The 17,032-nt window shown below is 48.9% G+C and overlaps 1 protein-coding gene across 6 annotated transcripts in view; it reads left to right on the top strand.

The window, feature by feature from the left end:
- The window catches only part of SH3RF1 (SH3 domain containing ring finger 1), a 155,548-nt gene extending 143,357 nt beyond the window's left edge, over positions 1-12,191 (top strand). For 3 of the 6 annotated variants that reach the window (XM_061424905.1, XM_061424908.1, XM_061424904.1), the window contains exons 11-12: positions 1,314-1,606; positions 10,266-10,530. In XM_061424905.1, coding sequence (XP_061280889.1) covers positions 1,314-1,606; positions 10,266-10,434 — 462 coding nt within the window. In that variant the 3' untranslated portion in view covers positions 10,435-10,530. Of the gene's footprint in view, positions 1-1,313; positions 1,607-10,265 lie in introns of all 6 variants that reach the window. The other 3 variants (XM_061424907.1, XM_061424906.1, XM_061424909.1) reach the window with 2 other exon arrangements.
- The last annotated feature ends 4,841 nt before the right edge of the window (positions 12,192-17,032 follow it).

Below are 17,032 nucleotides of genomic sequence, written 5' to 3'. Positions count from 1 at the left end.
TTCCTTCTGCCAGACTGTCTCTAACTGAACTCTGTTATTATGGATCCTCCCCTACCCCACCCCCCGCCACCGTGCCCAAGGGATATTTGACTGAGTTTGAACTAAGTCAGTATTCAGAAAGAATTCCTCGGTGTTCTCTCTCCTTGAGGGCTGCTTATAGTTCTCCTTCCCTGTTAGTGGATCTTAATAGTCCCAGTTTGCCTAGAGAGCGTTCTAAAGGGTTATTTCTCTCAACTATTGTATTTTCGGACCATGTTTTCAGTCAGAGGACTTGATGACACAGTTGACACATTAGTAAAGCAACTTAAAATGATGGTTGTTATTACTTTGGGCATCAGAAGAATATTGACACTTGGGGTCGGGGCACAGAGAAGAGCCAGCCCTAGATCTGGTTTCCTAGCAGAGCAAGACCCAAAGGAAAAGACCACAGGAGACCAAGACCCATGAGGTGGCTTCTATGGCTTGAGGTTGATGGGAGTAATTCTCATTTATACACTTGCTTGCAAAAAGACACATAAAATGTTTTTATTATACTGATGGGCTTTTTTCAAATTTTGTACTTGTTTTTGGTAAAGAATCCGCCTGAAATATAGGAGACGTAGATTTGATCCCTGGGTGGGGAATATCCCCTGGAGAAGGAAATGGCAACCCACTCCAGTATTCTTGCTTGGAGCATCCCATGAACAGAGGAGCCTGGCTATAGTCCATGGGGTCGTAAAGAGTTGGACACGACTGTTTTTGAATTAAAGAAGTATTTGCACAACAGATATGGTTTGACTTCTGTTATTATCAGTTTGTTAAATTTCATCAACGTAGTGATGAGTGAATATGACTTAGCCCTTCACCCTGATCAAGACATCATCCCCTATGAGGGATAAGCCTCAGGTCTATGGCTGTGGAGTAAGATACTAAAATGCAAGTGGGTTTATGTTAGTTGAGTATAGCACACAAGAATTGAAGATTTCAGGAAATTAAAGCTATCGTCTGAAATTTCCATTTTGTCCTAAAGTGTCTACTTTGCCTTCGCCAAGCCTGGGAAGTGAATTGGTGGGATTTTGGTTTCCCATCCTTTTTATCTACTCATCCCACCTCCATGGAGGTTGGTGATGAGCACTTGAGTGTCCAGAACCAGGGAAGATGCGCAGGTGGGTGGACGTTGCGCAGAGAGGTAAAGGGCATTGAGCACACAGCCCCAGGAGCCGGACCAGGAGTCCCAGACACCCTCAGGGGTCCCTTGGAAAGCTCAAATCTGAACTTGAAACTCTACCAACAGAACCATGTCTCCAACCCATGCACTTTTTTTTTTTTCTTAGAAAGAGAAAAAGGGGCTGTTGAAGCTGCTGTCCGGGGCCTCCACCAAGCGCAAGCCGCGGGGATCACCGCCGGCCTCACCCACGCTGGATGCCGAGCTGGGGGCCGAGCTGTCCTGCGGGCCCCCGGGTCCCCCCTGCGCCTGCCCTGGGCCCTGCGATGGGGACACCATGGCCCCCGGCCCCCAGCGCAGGGCCTCCTCCCTGGACTCGGCCCCAGTGGCGCCACCCCCCCGGCAACCCTGCTCGTCCCTGGGCCCCGCGGCCAGTGAGGTGCGGCCCACCGTGTGCGAGAGGTGGGTTCTCGTCATGGGCGCTGGGAGCCGGCAGGTCTGCGGCACCCACGGCGTCTCCGGCTCCTTCCTGGGGTCTGTGGTGACAGCCGGCGCTGGCTCCTGTCCCCCTCGGGTGACACGCTCCATCTCTGCGGTCCCCTCTACATCCTCACCCCTTTCCATCATGTCTCCAGAGCTCTCCTCTATGGGGCAGTGGTCACGGCAGCCCTGGCCCTGCCTTCTCTTGGCTCCTCGTTCACGGCCAGCCAGCCACCCTCGTTTCATCTTCGGCCCTTTTTATCAAAGGTTTATGAACACCACTGCCTGCTAGTTGGAGGGCTCCTGGAGTGTTCCGTCCCCCAGAGTTCTCTTCAGCTTCTTCCTGAGCCAGAATGTGGCAGAGTTCTTCTGGCCCGACCCCTGCTGACCCGCTGACGGGGCTCCGTTACCCTCAGAACAGTGAGCCCTGTTCAGTGACTGTGGCCTCAAGTCACCTTTACAGATGGGAGCTGTCCTGTCTGTGTCGCTGCTGGGGCTCTCGGAGCGTGTTAGGAAAGAAAATCTATTTAATAAAACAGAAACCTGCTAGGAAAAAAATAAAGCCGATCCGAGAGCAAAAAACAAAAACCGAAACCCTGCTCGGATCATATGAATTAAAAGTGCGGCATGGTCTGTTGCCTGAGAAGATGGCATGAAGCACTCTGAAACTAGAGGACTGTTTTCCCATAACGTTAGCATAAGTATGTAAGCATCTGCTGGAGGAGGTGCCATCTGTTTCTGCAGGCTCAAGTCCCCCTGTCCCTGAGTCTCACACAGAGCATGTTTCTCATCTGTGGTGGTGTCGCCTTTGGGGCAGTATTTTCAGTTAATGATTCAAGATCTTACTGTAAAGTGTTATACTTTACAATGACTTAAATCCACCTGAACTCTGTATTTCAGATGAAATACCCACTAAACCTGAGGCCTGCACTCAGACAGTTTGAGGGGCTTACTTTATTACCCAGAAGTAACTCGGGAAAGAATTAAACAATCCATGTGCCTTAAATACAAAGTACACTGTTCGCTGTGGACTTTTATGGGGGCATGAGATAGTTCTGTGTAGTTCTGACCCTAAAACCAGTTTTGAAATGAGACATTACCCTGAAGTGTTTCTGCCTCACCTGTGAAACCATTCTGTCTTTCCCCTCATCCACTGGGCTCTCAGTAAAGCTTTGAGGTTTTGCCCCAAGTTCACATCCCCCTTCGTTCCAAGAGTCTTGCTTTTTCCTGTGATGTCTCTTGGCTCTCCAGGGAGGGCACCTCTGCTCCTGGACCCAGTCCAGTGACTCGTTTACTCTCTCTGGGCCACAGAGGCGGTTCCTCGCCCCCCAATGCTGAGTGCAAGTCCCTCTGCGAGCTGAGCCTGCCCGCTGCCCTGTCATTGGTGGTGTCCCTGTGTCTGCCTGGGGGCTGCTTCACTGTACCAGACCCCCCCCCACTCCCCGCCAGACTCTGGCCAGCACTGACACCTCTCCACGCCCCCCACCCCCAGCACTGGCTCTTTCCAGAGGCCCGGTGTGCCAGTCTCCAAGCTTCTGCACCCCAGCCTTGCTCACAGAGGGGCGCCTTGCTCACAGCAGGTCGCCTTGCTTACAGAAGGCTCCCACAGTCCAGAGCATCTCAACAGGAGGGGCCGTAGGTGGCTGCCCCTCCAGACAAGGCGCAGGCGGGTTTACTGCTGATCATGTGGGCAGGGCACGCTGGGATCCTCTGCCTGGTATTTTATGGAAGCATTTCCATTTTTACAAGTGGGAAAGTGGTCTTTGGAGAGAATTTCTGCCCCGCATTTATATTTTTATAATCCACGTGCTCAGTGGAATATTGAATACAATAGCCAGCCTTACCAGCTTCTCATGGCCTTTTTGCCATCCTACAGCCATGGTGATGGTATGTGTCTAACTCAGCTTCTTAGGTCTGCCTGACTATAGACACAATAGGAAAAATGTGTGGAAGCAAGTAGCATAGGAAAACAGTCTATTATCCTGTTATCCACTGGGAAGGAAATTTTTTGGTTAATCAGAAACTTCCAAGGGTGTATTTTAGGGATTACCTCTTTTGGAATTTAAAAAATTTCAACCTAGGAAAAAGTACTTCATGCTAAAAATGCAGGGAAGGTTAGCTTTCACATCAGTGTAATTTAGGAAGCATTTCAGGATCTTAGCATCCTCAATTCACCAGAGTCTAAATGTCACGACTCCTGCCCCCACAAAGTGCGAGAGCATGGGGCTCTTCTGGTAGAATTTTTCCTTCTAGAGTTCCAGAGAAATATTTTTAATGTGTAATATCAGTCTAGTATGAGATAGGATTCATCTACAGATGAGAGTGACAACAGGAATAAAATTTCCTCTTGAAGTGGGACCCTGCCCCGTAAATCTCAAGTGGGAGAAGGGGAAGCTCTGCTTACGTCTCACACTATGAGGAGGGAGGGAGGCGCCTGGAGGTGTGCTGGCAGATCTGGTGCCAGCTGAGCCTGTTCTCCGAGGAGCAGAAGGAATCTTTTGTGTTTGTGAAAGAGACTGAGGAAAACAAGCACGAAATGCTGTATTCTGGGGGCGGAATAGAATTGATGACAGCGGAGATAATAAAGCAGATATTGAAGGCTCTATTTTGGAAGGACTGAGGAAAAATAATTAGGAAATTGCAAAGAGAAAGTAGAAATAAAATATTTCAGAAGGGATGGCAAATAAAGTACATGTGACAGTTTTTTTTTTTTTTTCCTACGAAAAGAAATTACAGATAAAGTAGACACAGCAAGTCATCTTCGTATATTTTTAAGTTTAGGATTTAAACTGATAACCACGTACCGATAAGCCCATCTGCTAAATTGGAAAAGGACCTCTGCTCCTTGATCAGGGACCATACCAGAAAACATACAAATTGGACAGAGATAGATTTATAGAAAGGCAGCTGGGCTTAAACAGAATGATTAATTTGAGGCTGTGACAGTGAACCCCCTGGAGGAAGCAATGAGTGTAAGTCACTCAGACTTCAAGCAAACTGCGAAGCAGGCAAGTCTGGTTTTGCTAGTGACATGCCGTAGTAGAGGTCAGCCACCCAGACGGGACAACGGGCACCCTGCCTCCCAGAGCCTGGGGACTCGATCTGGGCAAGATCCGGAGAGATCAGAAACAAAAAAGTGTGAACTGCAGAAAACATGAGAAAGACCAAAAAATTAAGGAGGTGGGAAATTTGTGCTAATGAAAGACTGCGGGTGCCCATCTAAGCAGAGACTGGAATGCCTGAGCCCGGAGCAGAAAGACTGCCCTGGGGGTGTCCGTGGAGCTGCTTCATACAGCAGGCTTCCCTTTCTTGCATTCCACCTGGGTCAGCATCCCCCAGATCTCAGGGTCACACGAGAGGTGGAGGCCCTCTCAGGGCCAGGCCTGTGAGCCGCCCTCCGTGCCCTCTGTCACCCCCAGGCTTTGTCCGAAAGGAGCAGGAGGCACGTAGCTTTTGATGGTTTTCCTTCCTTCCTCGCTCCTTCCCCGTCTGTCTTCTTTCCTTTCTTCTTTCTTTCAGCTTTCCATTAATTTTTATTTTTATTTTTTTTTAGTATTTATGCTTTCATTTTATTGTTTTTAAGAATTAAACTGCCACCTCAGTAGTCTTTTAAGAGCAATATAATGAAACATACATACATTTAATTTAGACTTACGTCCATCATAGCTTCAAAGGCTTCCCTGAAATAAGGCTGGGATTCACATCTTTTTCCTTAAGGAAAGAAACACTAACAGTAATTTTGTTATCCTTCTACCCACCCACCCTCATTCAAACAATAACTAGATGAATTCAAGTCTAACACCATTTAAAAAAAAAAACTGTCTGCTACAACACATTCATATGAACTGCCTCCCTGCATAACACATATTTCTTAAACCTAACCAAATATTTTAAGCCTATGAGACTTAACATGTGGAATTTTACCATGATAACATTTTTTTGTTCAATACATTCTAGTAAATTTCAATTAAGTCAGGTGAGCTCTTCATAAATAGCTGAGAAGCTTTAAAGTGAGTTTTGTTAATTTTTCCATTAATTTTTAAAAATATGTATTTGTCTGGCTGCACCGGGTCTTTGTTGCAGCATAAGAATTTCTAGTTGTGACCTGTGGGATCCACTTCCCTAACCGGGGGTTAAACCCTGGCCAGGCTCCTGCACTGGGAGTGGGGAGTCTTAGCCACCGGACCACCAGGGAAGTCCCTTCATTTATTTTTAAATTAATTTATCTTTTTTTTAATTGTGGTAAAATGTCCATAAAATGTGCCATTTTTTTTTTTTCAGGGATACAGTTCAGTAGTATTAAGTACATTCACATTGTTGTATAACCATCACTGCCATCCATTTCTAGAGCTTTTTCGTCACCCTGTTAAACACTCACTTTCCATTCCTGCCTTCCCCAATTCCTGACAAACCCTCTTCTCGTTTCTGTCTCTCTGGGTCTGACTAGTCTCCACATCTCATAGGTGGAATTGTGTGTGACTGATTTCACTCAGCATAATATTTTGAAGGTTCATCCATGTTGTAACTTTTGTCAGAATTTTATTCCTTTTTGAGGAACGTTGTACATTTGGAAAAATCACTTTGCTATACAATTAAACCTTTCCTTTTGTCATTGGACATTCTTATGAAGGATTCTTATGTGTACTGTGCTAAGGACCATGCACAGGGCTTCTGGAATCTGGTCAGGGATGAAGTTTCCTTCAGTCACGGGGCAGATGGAGCAAGGCTTTGAGAGCCTGTTGGACATGAGTGGGCTCTGGGCTTGTCCGAGGGCGCCCCCAGGGGACCGTGTGAGCCAAGGCCTGGGGTTGGGGGCAGAGGCCGTACCTGGGGGCTGTGTCCCGGTGCACAGGTGTGTGTGCACATTCATGGGGATGACCATTAGCTGTGGCTGCAGAGAGATTGAGGCCATTGAGCGCTTCACATGCCAGACTGGGGAGTAACCTTGCTCCAAGGAGTTGGGAAGCTGTAAGGAATATTGAGCAAGAAATAGCTGCAAATAGAGCTGGCAATTAAGAAAGTTAGTATTTTGATCATATGCAGAATGCAGTGGGGACAGGAGGAGATTGGAGGCTGGGAGGACAGGCAGGTTATTTGCTCAGGTGGGACAGGTCAGAGCGGCGAGGCTGGGGTGCAGATGTGGAAGGTGGACCCCAGGTCCATGGCAGTTGTGGGAGAGAATTATGGCCCCTGAGGCGTGGGACGCCCCAGAATCCCTGCTCAGAACACCCAAGGGGTCGTGGCTGGAGCAACGGGTTTTGGGCTCTGTGGCTGCACTCACGTTGCCTGGGGTCAGTGAATATGGACTTTACAAAGCTTCTCCGTGCCTGAGATGGTGGCCCGCTGTGCCCAGCATTGGTCTTGAGCGTCCCTGTTGGGAATCTGTGTGCACACCGCTCTTCGAGCCAGGGCCAGGATCTGAGCAGAGTCTCTGCTGCAGTCAGTGGTCTCCCTATGGTCCAAGGTCATGGTTCTCGCTCCTCTCAGCCCAGGAGACTCGTCACTCAGCCATGAAAACCCGCTCCCCTGGGGACTTGGCAGGAAGATTGTGGTCTTAGCTTGGCAGCAGTTCAAGTTCAGAAAATGTTTGACGAGTTGGTTTAGTGCATTTCTAAAATGCAAATGTTAATCTAGTCACTTTTTTCAATAACAGCTTTTGTTCCATTTCACCTTTAAGGCAGCTCGCGGAGGACCAGGGTCGATACGTTTAATCAGAGATTGGCTCTGAATATGATGAGTTACTTGTGTGCTTCTTCCTATAATTATGGAGCTTTGCTCAAATGTTAACCTGCCCCAGATGGCAGCATGGCTTTTCACAGGCTCTTCAACCTGTTGGCATCAGAGCTGAGACACCTTCTCATCTGGATCCCTTGCCTGAGACGCACGGTCGTGGTGGGAACTGGCGCTCAGGGTGTGAACTCTGTGACAGACGAGTGTTGAGTGCATCATACCCCTGTTGTCCCCACATCCTCTGGTAACACCTGTGTGGTCACAGCCATCCTAGTGCAAAGATGAGGAAATTAAGGCTCAAGCAAAAGCTGCTCTGAGCATAAGCCCCAGGCCCACTTCTCACGAGAGGCCAGGCCTCCCCCTACAACCTGCAGGCTTGCTCAGAAGCAGCCTGTCCTGTCTCTGGCTTCCCAGGACCTCTCTTACGAACAGCCAGGCAGCCTCCGTGCTGCGCTTCTGCTCAACACCCCGGACGGCAACTTGGTTCCCGAGCCCAGAGTCACCCAGGAATGGTCCAGGCAGCCGCTGGGCCTTTGCAGAGATGCCTTTATTAATCGAGTCATAGCCTGAGGCTCTTGCTCACGTCCTCGCGTAAATGGACTCTGGTCATTATGGGTTGGAGGCTGGTAAAACCAGTGATCTTCCAGAAGGACTGCGCTCTGATGGGTTTCATGAGGTTGGAGCAGTTGTGTAGACTCAGTTCCGACGACCATTTTTTCAGCCATGACATTCTCTATGTGCTGTTAAGAGTGAGTCCTAGGAGGCTAGAGGTTCGTTTTCTGACTTTAAGAGCCAAATGAGAGTAGAAACTCAGCCGCTTTTATAGCTCTGTTGTTGTTGTTTAGTTGCTAAGTTGTGTCCAACTCTTGGCAACCCTGTAGCCTGTACCCACCAGGCTCCTCTGTCCCTGGGATTTCCCAGGCAAGAATAGTGGAGGGGGTCACCGTTTAGGCTCTAAGTTCATTTTCTGACTTTGAGAACCAAATGAGCGTAGAAACTCAACCACTTGAATAGCTTCATACTCACTGATTAGCATCAGCCAGCAAGAGAGGTGTGTCCACATTTATAAGTGTAACACATTACTCCAGAACTCAGAGGCTTAACTTAACCGTGAACATGTATTGTTTCGCAGTTCTGGAAGTTAGGACTTTGGGGGTGGCATACACGACTGGTCCTGGATTAGGGCATTTTTTGAGGTTAGTGTCCAGACATCCACCTGAGCGACAGTCTCGTGAAGGCTTGAGTAGGGAGAGAAGACCCCTTCCAGGTGGCTGCCCATTGCCAGCGACTTTTGGAAAGAGACCTCTCTTACCTGGCCTGCACATCTGTGCGCGGGGGGATGACTCAGCTGGCAGCGAGGGTGGTTTCCAGGAGGCTGCAGAGTGGGGACCCCCGCACACCCGTTAGGACCGTGCCTCAGCACCCCAGATCATCATTTGTGCAGGCTTCTGTTGGTCACACAGGTGGGCAGAGACCACACAGAGTGAGACACAGCTCACCTCCCCAGGGCTTCCGTGGCTCTTGAGCATAATTTTGCAGAAGGAAACAAGCCTGGAAGCAGGGGGTGCTATGCTAAGTCATTTCAGTCATGTCCGACTCTGTGCAACCCCATAGACGGCAGCCCACCAGGCTTCCCCATCCCTGGGGTTCTCCAGGCAAGAACACTGGAGTGGGTTGCCATTTCTTTCTCCAATGCATGAAAGTGAAAAGTGAAAGGGAAGTCGCTCAGTCGTGTCTGACCCTCAGCGACCCCATGGACTGCAGCCTTCCAGGCTCCTCCATCCATGGGATTTTCCAGGCAAGAGTACTGGAGTGGGGTGCCAGGGAGTAGCTGGCCTTAAACCAGCCAGGCTTCAGGAATCTTGAAATGATAATTACCCCTTCTCCCAGTGATCCCTGAGTTGAGAATGCTCGGCGAAGCAGACCATAGGTCAGACCCGTGGCAATCAGATTGAGCAGGTGGCCCCAGTCCCCTCCTTGTGTGAACCTTGGGACAAGCTGCCCCAGAAAGAGCTGGGTGTGTAAGGAAGAGCTTCCCCGGAGTCCATCCTCATCCAGCTCAGTCCTTGGTCACTTGTGGACTTCTATGCACGTCCAAGCGCTGTTCACAGCAGGTCTCTACTCAACAGGGGACGGTAGCGGTTTGGGTCATTTTACCAATATTGTAGGCAGATTTGTGCTCTGTCCTGCTCTGTCAACATCTGAGGTATGCATGCTGGCTTTGCCTGACTCTGAGCAGCTGTAACTGAGCCCCCACCTTCCCTCTCCCTCCCCGACTTCTACTGTCATCATTCTATCATCTCCCTCTGCCTCCCTGCTCCCCCTCCCTCCCTCATCCATCATCCTCCCCTTCTGTCCTCCTGCCCCTCATCATCGGTCTGTTCCCCTGTCTATCTGTTCCCCCGTCTATCATCTATCCCCCCGTCTATAATCTATTCCCCCATCTATCTTTGATTTATTCTCTCTCCCTGTATCATCTGTCTATTCTCTGTCGCCCATCTACTATCTATCTGTTCCCCTGTCTATCATCTATTCCCCCATCTATCTTTGATTTGTTCTCTCTCCCTGTATCATCTGTCTATCTATTCTCTGTCACCCATCTACCATCTATCTATTCCCCCGTCTGTCTATCACTTACTCTCTCTCCCCGCATGTACCATCTCTCCCTCTGTGCTCTGGAGCCTGACTGTCTGTCATCTGTCTGTTCTTTGTGCCATCTCTCTGTCACCCACCGCCTCTCAGTCACCCACCGCCTCTCAGTCACCCACCGCCTCTCAGTCACCCACCGCCTCTCTGTCACCCACCGCCTCTCAGTCACCCACCGCCTCTCTGTCACCCACCGTCTCTCTGTCACCCACCGCCTCTGTCACCCACCGCCTCTCAGTCACCCATCTCTGTTTCCCCACCGCAGGCACCGGGTGGTGGTCTCCTACCCGCCGCAGAGCGAGGCAGAGCTGGAGCTCAAGGAGGGCGACATCGTGTTCGTGCACAAGAAGCGGGAGGACGGCTGGTTCAAGGGCACGCTGCAGCGGAACGGGAAGACGGGGCTTTTCCCCGGGAGCTTCGTGGAGAACATCTGAGGGGCCGCCGGGCCGGACCGCATCTGTCTCCACGGCCCTCTGATGGCCCGCAGGCACTTGGCCCCTTGCCTTGGTCACCTGCCACCTGCCTTGAGCTGTCTGATTCACTCCACAGAGGAACCTAGCTGAGATGGACAACTGTTTACAAGGCTTAACTAATTTATTTGCTTTTTTAAACTTGAATTTTTCCTGTAATAGATGAATTCTTTGGATTATGATTTTGAGAAGTTATTAATTTATGAAACAGTAGCCGATGAGAGGCTGGGTGACCCCCTGTTGGGAGCAACAGACCCCCTCGGTGTAGAAGATGGCCCCCGGGGTGCCCTGGTGGCTCAGAGGGTTAAGAAGACGGCCCCGCCTTCCCGGGCTCACTCCCTTCTTTGGGTCCGGGATGCCGGCTGTCGCGCCTGGCCGTCTCTCTGGGAAGTCAGGGCCCATGAGTGAACCCAGGGCGCTGAGGGGGGCCCGGGTGGCGAGGTGGGCACCTGTCTTTCTGGTTGGGTCTGGAGTCACCCCAGAACCCAGTCCTCACTTTAATAGTGAGGGTCTCCGATTTCCTAGGAGAAGGGGGAATAAAGCACAACCCTTGGAGAGCGTGTGTTCAGAGCTCGGCTCAGTGGCTGGACGTTGAAGAATCGCGGGTGCGCCCTGTCTGCAGACGGCCCTGAATGACCCCATGTTGTCACCGCAGGCGGCCTCCGCGTGAGGGCCACAGGCGTTCGTGGGGCTCTTCCCATGCCCCCCACCCCCGGGTGGGGCTGCACCCCACACAGCAGCCACAGGGGATGCCGCGGCCGTGCGGCTGGGCTGGGCAGCCCCTTGTCTGCCCAGGTCACCCCCTTGTCTGCCCAGGTCACCCCGAGCGCCGCTGTCCCCGGGCGGCTGAGGCCTGGGCTGTGCCCCTTGCAGGCTGCTGGGCATGGGTGGGCTGAGCCCACGGCCCCCGCCGCCCCTCTGTGACAGCCATGCCGCCCCCACCCCAGCCAGCCACACAGCCTGGCTCAGGGCCCCCTCACAGCAGAGCCAGGGAGGGGGCCTGGCAGCGGCAGAAACAGCAACCACAGTTTTCTCATGAGAAAGCAAAAACAAAACCCTTCTCATTTTTTACCTTTAAGAATTGCAACTAGGGAGTCAAAACATGGACTGAGAGTCTTCTTGCAAGCAGTTTTATGGTCTTAAAGAGATATATTATGTGGTTGAAATGAAATCATTCCTAAATTAACCATTTTTTATAAGACACTGTACATTATGTTCCTGTGTATTGAATTTTTTAAAAAAATACTTTACTGGGATATTCATGTAATATATAAAGTTTTGGTGAAATGAACTTCAGCTAGGAAAAAAAGCTGCCATCAGCTTTCATTTGTGTAAGTTGACACCAATGTGTCATAATATTCTTTATTTTGGGAAATTAGTGTATTTTATAAAAATTTTAAGAAGTAAAAAGACTACTACCGGATAAGATCACTTTTTTACCTGTCTTTTCTCCATATTTTAAGCTATGTGATTGAAGTACCTCTGTTAATAGATTCCTGGTATGAAGTTGGTTAAAATTTCATCTGTTAATAGATCACTTAGATAATATAATGTATGGGTTTTCTGTTGGTTTTCGGGCACAGTAGATGGAGACTTTGTAACAAGGGCTTGTTACTTGGCGATAGGGTAATGATAAAATTGCAGTTTATCATTCCTTTTCATGTTAATAATTTGAAGACTGGAGAAAAGGTTCAAGATTAAAATTTGATGTTCAGACTTTATGACTCCTTTACTTTTTTCTTTTCTTTTTTAAACATGGGACACATTTGACATCATTTCTACTTCATAAGGGAGAAGGCAATGGCACCCCACTCCAGTACTGTTGCCCGGAAAATCTCATGGATGGAGGAGCCTGGTAGGCTGCAGTCCATGGGGTCGCTAAGAGTCAGACACGACTGAGTGACTTCACTTTCACTTTCCACTTTCATGGCATCTACAACAATCAACTTGCTGGCTGTGATATATTTTAGCCCTCCAGTCAGCAAACCATGTTTATTAAGGTCTCCCCAAAGGTTATAAAGAGTGTGTAGCATCTCACCAGGGAGCGGGTGACACGCCTGCTGCCCTTTCCCTGCTCATGGTGGCTATCTCGTCTGATGACTCCGCAAGTCTTTTCGTAGCTACAGGAGGGCCAGACCTAAACCACCTGGGCCACAGCCTGTAGGTCTCAGCAAGGCTTGGGAACATCATCTGCAGACTCACTGTGACTTTAATCTCCCCTGGAAACCACAAAGTCCTAAGTTTAAAAAGACTGTGTCTACCAGGTTAAAAATATATGCATTTTCCTAATTTAATTTTTGTTGTTGCTGTTAAGTTGCTAAGTCGTGTCCAATTCTTTGTGACCCCGTGGACTGTAGCCCCCCAGGCTCCTCTGTCCATGGGGTTCTCCAGGCAAGAATACTGGAGTGGGCTTCCATTTCCTTCTCCAGGGGATATTCCCGACCCAGGGATCAAACCCGTGTATCTGACATCTCCTGCATTGGCAAATGGGCTCTTTACCACTAACTAGTGCCACTTTAGTTTTGCCGAAAGTGACCTCTGTAACCAGGTGGGCAAGACAGTGATGGCTTCGTTTCCTCCTGTTTCCGCCCCGTCTCCTGCCTGGGTGACAGTGAGGAGGAGGAAACTGCGGCCCTGTATTGAAAAGTGCTATTTTAACACGTGCATTGTTTTCACCTCTGCTTTCAAATATTTCACTTCTTCCTCCCAGAGTGTACGCATGTGGCCTTGGCTGAGTCTGACTGAGTCTAGAAGGAGCCAGTGAAGGTGGTGTTTCCCTGTGGTGCATGGACATCTCTGTCCCTAGTGAGAGCAGGACAGTGTTTTCATCCTCCAAAACTCAGGCAACGATTTCAATTCAGAGCTCTTTACAATATTAGGGTTCAAATTTAGAAAATGCTTTCAATAGGTTTTAGAGTAAGTTGTAAGCTCATTGTTTGTATCTGTGTGAAAATTTTTTAAATGGTTTCAAGCTGGTAAAATGATGCTCTTATTAAGCTTATCCACATTGCTTCTTTCCAGATGTGCCAACCCACCAGAATAATGGAGGGGATGTCCCATAAGGGTTGCCATGTCCAGGCTGAGCGTGGGCTTGCCTTTCCTTGACTCCTGTGAACACCTGGCTCTGCCCCTGGTGGTGAGTTGCACCAGAGACTGGAAGGAGCTAATAGGGTGGCTGGTGTGAACTGTGGATGTCTTAAAATGCCGTCTTTCTGGTTTACAAGGGAATATTTATTTTACTTCTGTTGTCTTTCCTGCTAATAAATTTTATTAACTTTCTGACTTGGCTGTTTAGGTTTCTATCTTTAAAACAGCACCTTGGTCTCACCCGATGCCAAGTCTTGTTCTGCAGCCATCTTGACCCAGGAGCCCTAATGGTGAGACCTGCAGGGGACAGTGATCTTTGAGCCACCATCCTGTACCGTGATTACAGGTCAGACGACCTGAGTGATGTTCTAAAGCCCAGAGGTGGCAGAGTGGTCAGTGAGCCAGCAGCCACTGCATTGCCCACAACTTAGAGATGCAATTCAGTTCCAGAAGGCTTTGACCTTGAGTTGAATCTGTCTGGGTCTGAGACCCTTGTAAAAGCACTAGAAGAAACCAGGGGAGACTTCCAAGGGAGACCTTTCTAAGGGTGACTTAAAAACCAGAAGCCATAAAAAAAGAAAACAGGGATAACTTCAATTACAGAAAACATACCTACATGACAAAGACCTTACAGTCAACAGAGAACAGTAGGAAAAAAATTTTGTAACTCTTATGGTAGACAAGGATTCCTATAAAGAGCTCATGGGACTCAATAAAAGTGCAAATCCAAAAGTAAAATTGACAAAGAATGTGTGACAGAAACTACCAATTGCCTCTCAATATCTGTTGCCCTCTTCCCCCTTATTAACTGATTCCTGGGCAATGCCCTCAGTTGAAAAGCCTCACGTTCCAATTTCCTTCAGATACAGCCACGTTACTGAGTCATTGCTGAGATGGAAGCTAAGTGTCAAAGGGAACTTCTGTGAAGCTTCTAAAAGGGAGGAGGCACACACCCTCTGGCTGTTTTCTTTTTCCTTCTTGCAGCCTGCAATGTAGACATGATGGCTGGTGCTCCAGCAGCTGTCTTGAGTCATAAGTGACCTTTGAGATGGAAGCTACATTTTAGCATGATGGGGAAGAAAGAGAAAGAAGATACTTGAGACCCTTATAACCTTCCAGCCTTCATGCCAACCTTAACTACTCATCTTCAGATGTGTTCTGTGTGAGAATAAACCCCTTGACTGTGGTTTGATCTCTCACCCACAGTCAACCTGATGCCAGTATTACCTAGTGGTTCCTCAAAAAGTAAATGCAAATATACTAAAAGATGATCTACCTCATGTAGATGTACATGAGCAACTATGAAATATCCTTCACCTATAAAATCAGAAACTAAAAAAATTAGAAATTAAGAGCACATATTTTGCTGATGAAAATGATTTGATTAAAAAAAAAAAAAAACCATCTAGAGAGAGCAGTCTGGAAAATATCAAAATTCCAAATGCATTCACCCGTTCTGAAAATCTGTTTTCCAGAGGCACTTATTTGTCAAGTGTAAAATGCCAGTACCTCGTCCATCACAGCAAGATACTGGCAACAACCCGTGTCCAGCAATAGGACGCTGGTGATGTTTGTGCAGAGAAAGCTGCGCAGCCATCAAGAGCTACACAGGTAGGGGACAAAGACGAGGCAGAACGTGCCGCCGCTTAGTGAGAGGTCAGGAGGCGGGGAAGCATGCGTGCATTAGCTGTTAGCTCGTACTTGGTGCAGTGTCTCTGTCAGAAGACACAGGGAATTGCCGGGGTGCTGGTCTCCACCACTCAAGATGGGACCCGTGCCAACTTCCTTCCTGAATCTCCCCTCAGACAGAACCTCAGCTCCCGGCCTGTGGGGATCACAGAGTCAGAGGGATGAGCAGACATTGGAAATGCTCTAGAGAGTTGAGATCTGAGAAATCAAGGGATACCCACTTCAGAGAGAAATATTGATCATCTCACTGCTGAGTCAAGAGCAGATAGAAAAATGACATTGCTTAGGAAGAGAAGCACCGCCCCAGGTTTCCACCACTGCTGTGAGTGAAAGCTCATTGTCCTTAAGAGCCCAGGGTAAGTAAGCCTGATGTGATTTTCCACAAAGGATCAGCTTTAACTCCTCCCGTTACTTTGAGAACTTGCGAACCAACTTGTTTCATGGTACAGTGCATTCCATGAAGACCTTCCAAGATAAAATATACTCATACCCAGATCAGCAGTGAGGTGCTCCTGGGGCCCTGTGTGTGTTCCCAAGTGCAGAACTCTAAGAAACTCCTGCCACAGTCCGGAGCCAGGGGCAAGATCAATGTAAGAATCTTAGGGTGCAGGCTTCCAGACTTGGGTCTCCTCGAGGACGGATGTGAGACAAGCAGATTTCTGATGGTGCCGTCAGTCTGTGGGTGTTCACGTGAAACTTCCAGCAGAGTTATCGGCAAGCCCCCGCAATGCCCTGCATCACCCACCAGGCAGACTCAGGTGTGTCCAGGTGGATGAGCAAGCGTTCTCTGCTGGCCAGACTCCATCTCCCGAACCTCACGCGCTCCCTTTGGCCCCTGCAGAATCAAGGGGCCCTGCATGTCACACCCTCACAGCACAGACCCTGGGGGCCAGAAGATAAGGAGCAGTTAAAAAGAAATAGAAAACAAAGCCCTCCTCATGGAGCAGAAAGTGAGCAGATAGGGTGTAAAATTCAGAGTGTCTTTGCTGGCCCTGGCCTTCCTCCAGCTCTCTCTGTAGCTTCTCTAGCTCACGCTTTAAGGAGTTCTATTATTTTTGTAAGTGGAGTCCCTGAAAGACCTTCTATCAAAGGAAATCAGTATGCCACACCCTGCTGGCCCTTAAATCCCGAGACCTAGTTGATAGCTAGAAGAATCTAAAGGCAGTTGAACGTTTGAGTTGCTGTGTACAGGCTGGGGATTCTGAATATAGGTGGGCGTAGGGGAGAAATAAACATATCCCGTCCGTCTGTGCTGGCGAGTGACGGGATGTCTCATACCTGCACCTTCCACTCCGAGGGCCGCCTGTGTCCTGTGGCTGCCGTGACCAAGGAACTGAATCCCTCTAATTAGATTGCATTTTGTTGTTGTTCAGTAGCTCAGTCATGTCCAACTTTGCAATCCCATGGACTGCAGCACGCCAGGCTTCCCTGTCCTTCACTATGTCCCGGAGCTCACTCAAACTCATGCCCATTGAGTCGGTGATGCCATCCAACCATCTCATCCTCTGTCACCCCCTTCTCCTCTTGCCCTCAATCTTTCCCAGAATCAGGATCTTTTCCAATGAGTCAGCATTTTTACCAAAGTATTGGAGCTTCAGCCTTAGCATCCTAAGTTTCAATGTAAATAGTCACAGATAGCTAAGAATCGGGTGGAGTGACAGATCTGAGTCAGAAGGAGCACTGAGGCCCCTAAGCCTGTGGTGTGTGCAGTAGATGCTGCTTCCCTGCGGACAAAGGCCAGTGAGTCCTCCGTGGCTGCCTTGCATCTTCCAAGTGTGTCTCCACA

This window comes from Bos javanicus, chromosome 8, assembly GCF_032452875.1.
Source record: "Bos javanicus breed banteng chromosome 8, ARS-OSU_banteng_1.0, whole genome shotgun sequence".
In the NCBI taxonomy this organism is placed as follows: Eukaryota; Metazoa; Chordata; class Mammalia; order Artiodactyla; family Bovidae; genus Bos; species Bos javanicus.
The sequence above is the reverse complement of the archived record's forward strand: the minus strand, read 5'-3'. Positions and strand labels throughout refer to the sequence as shown.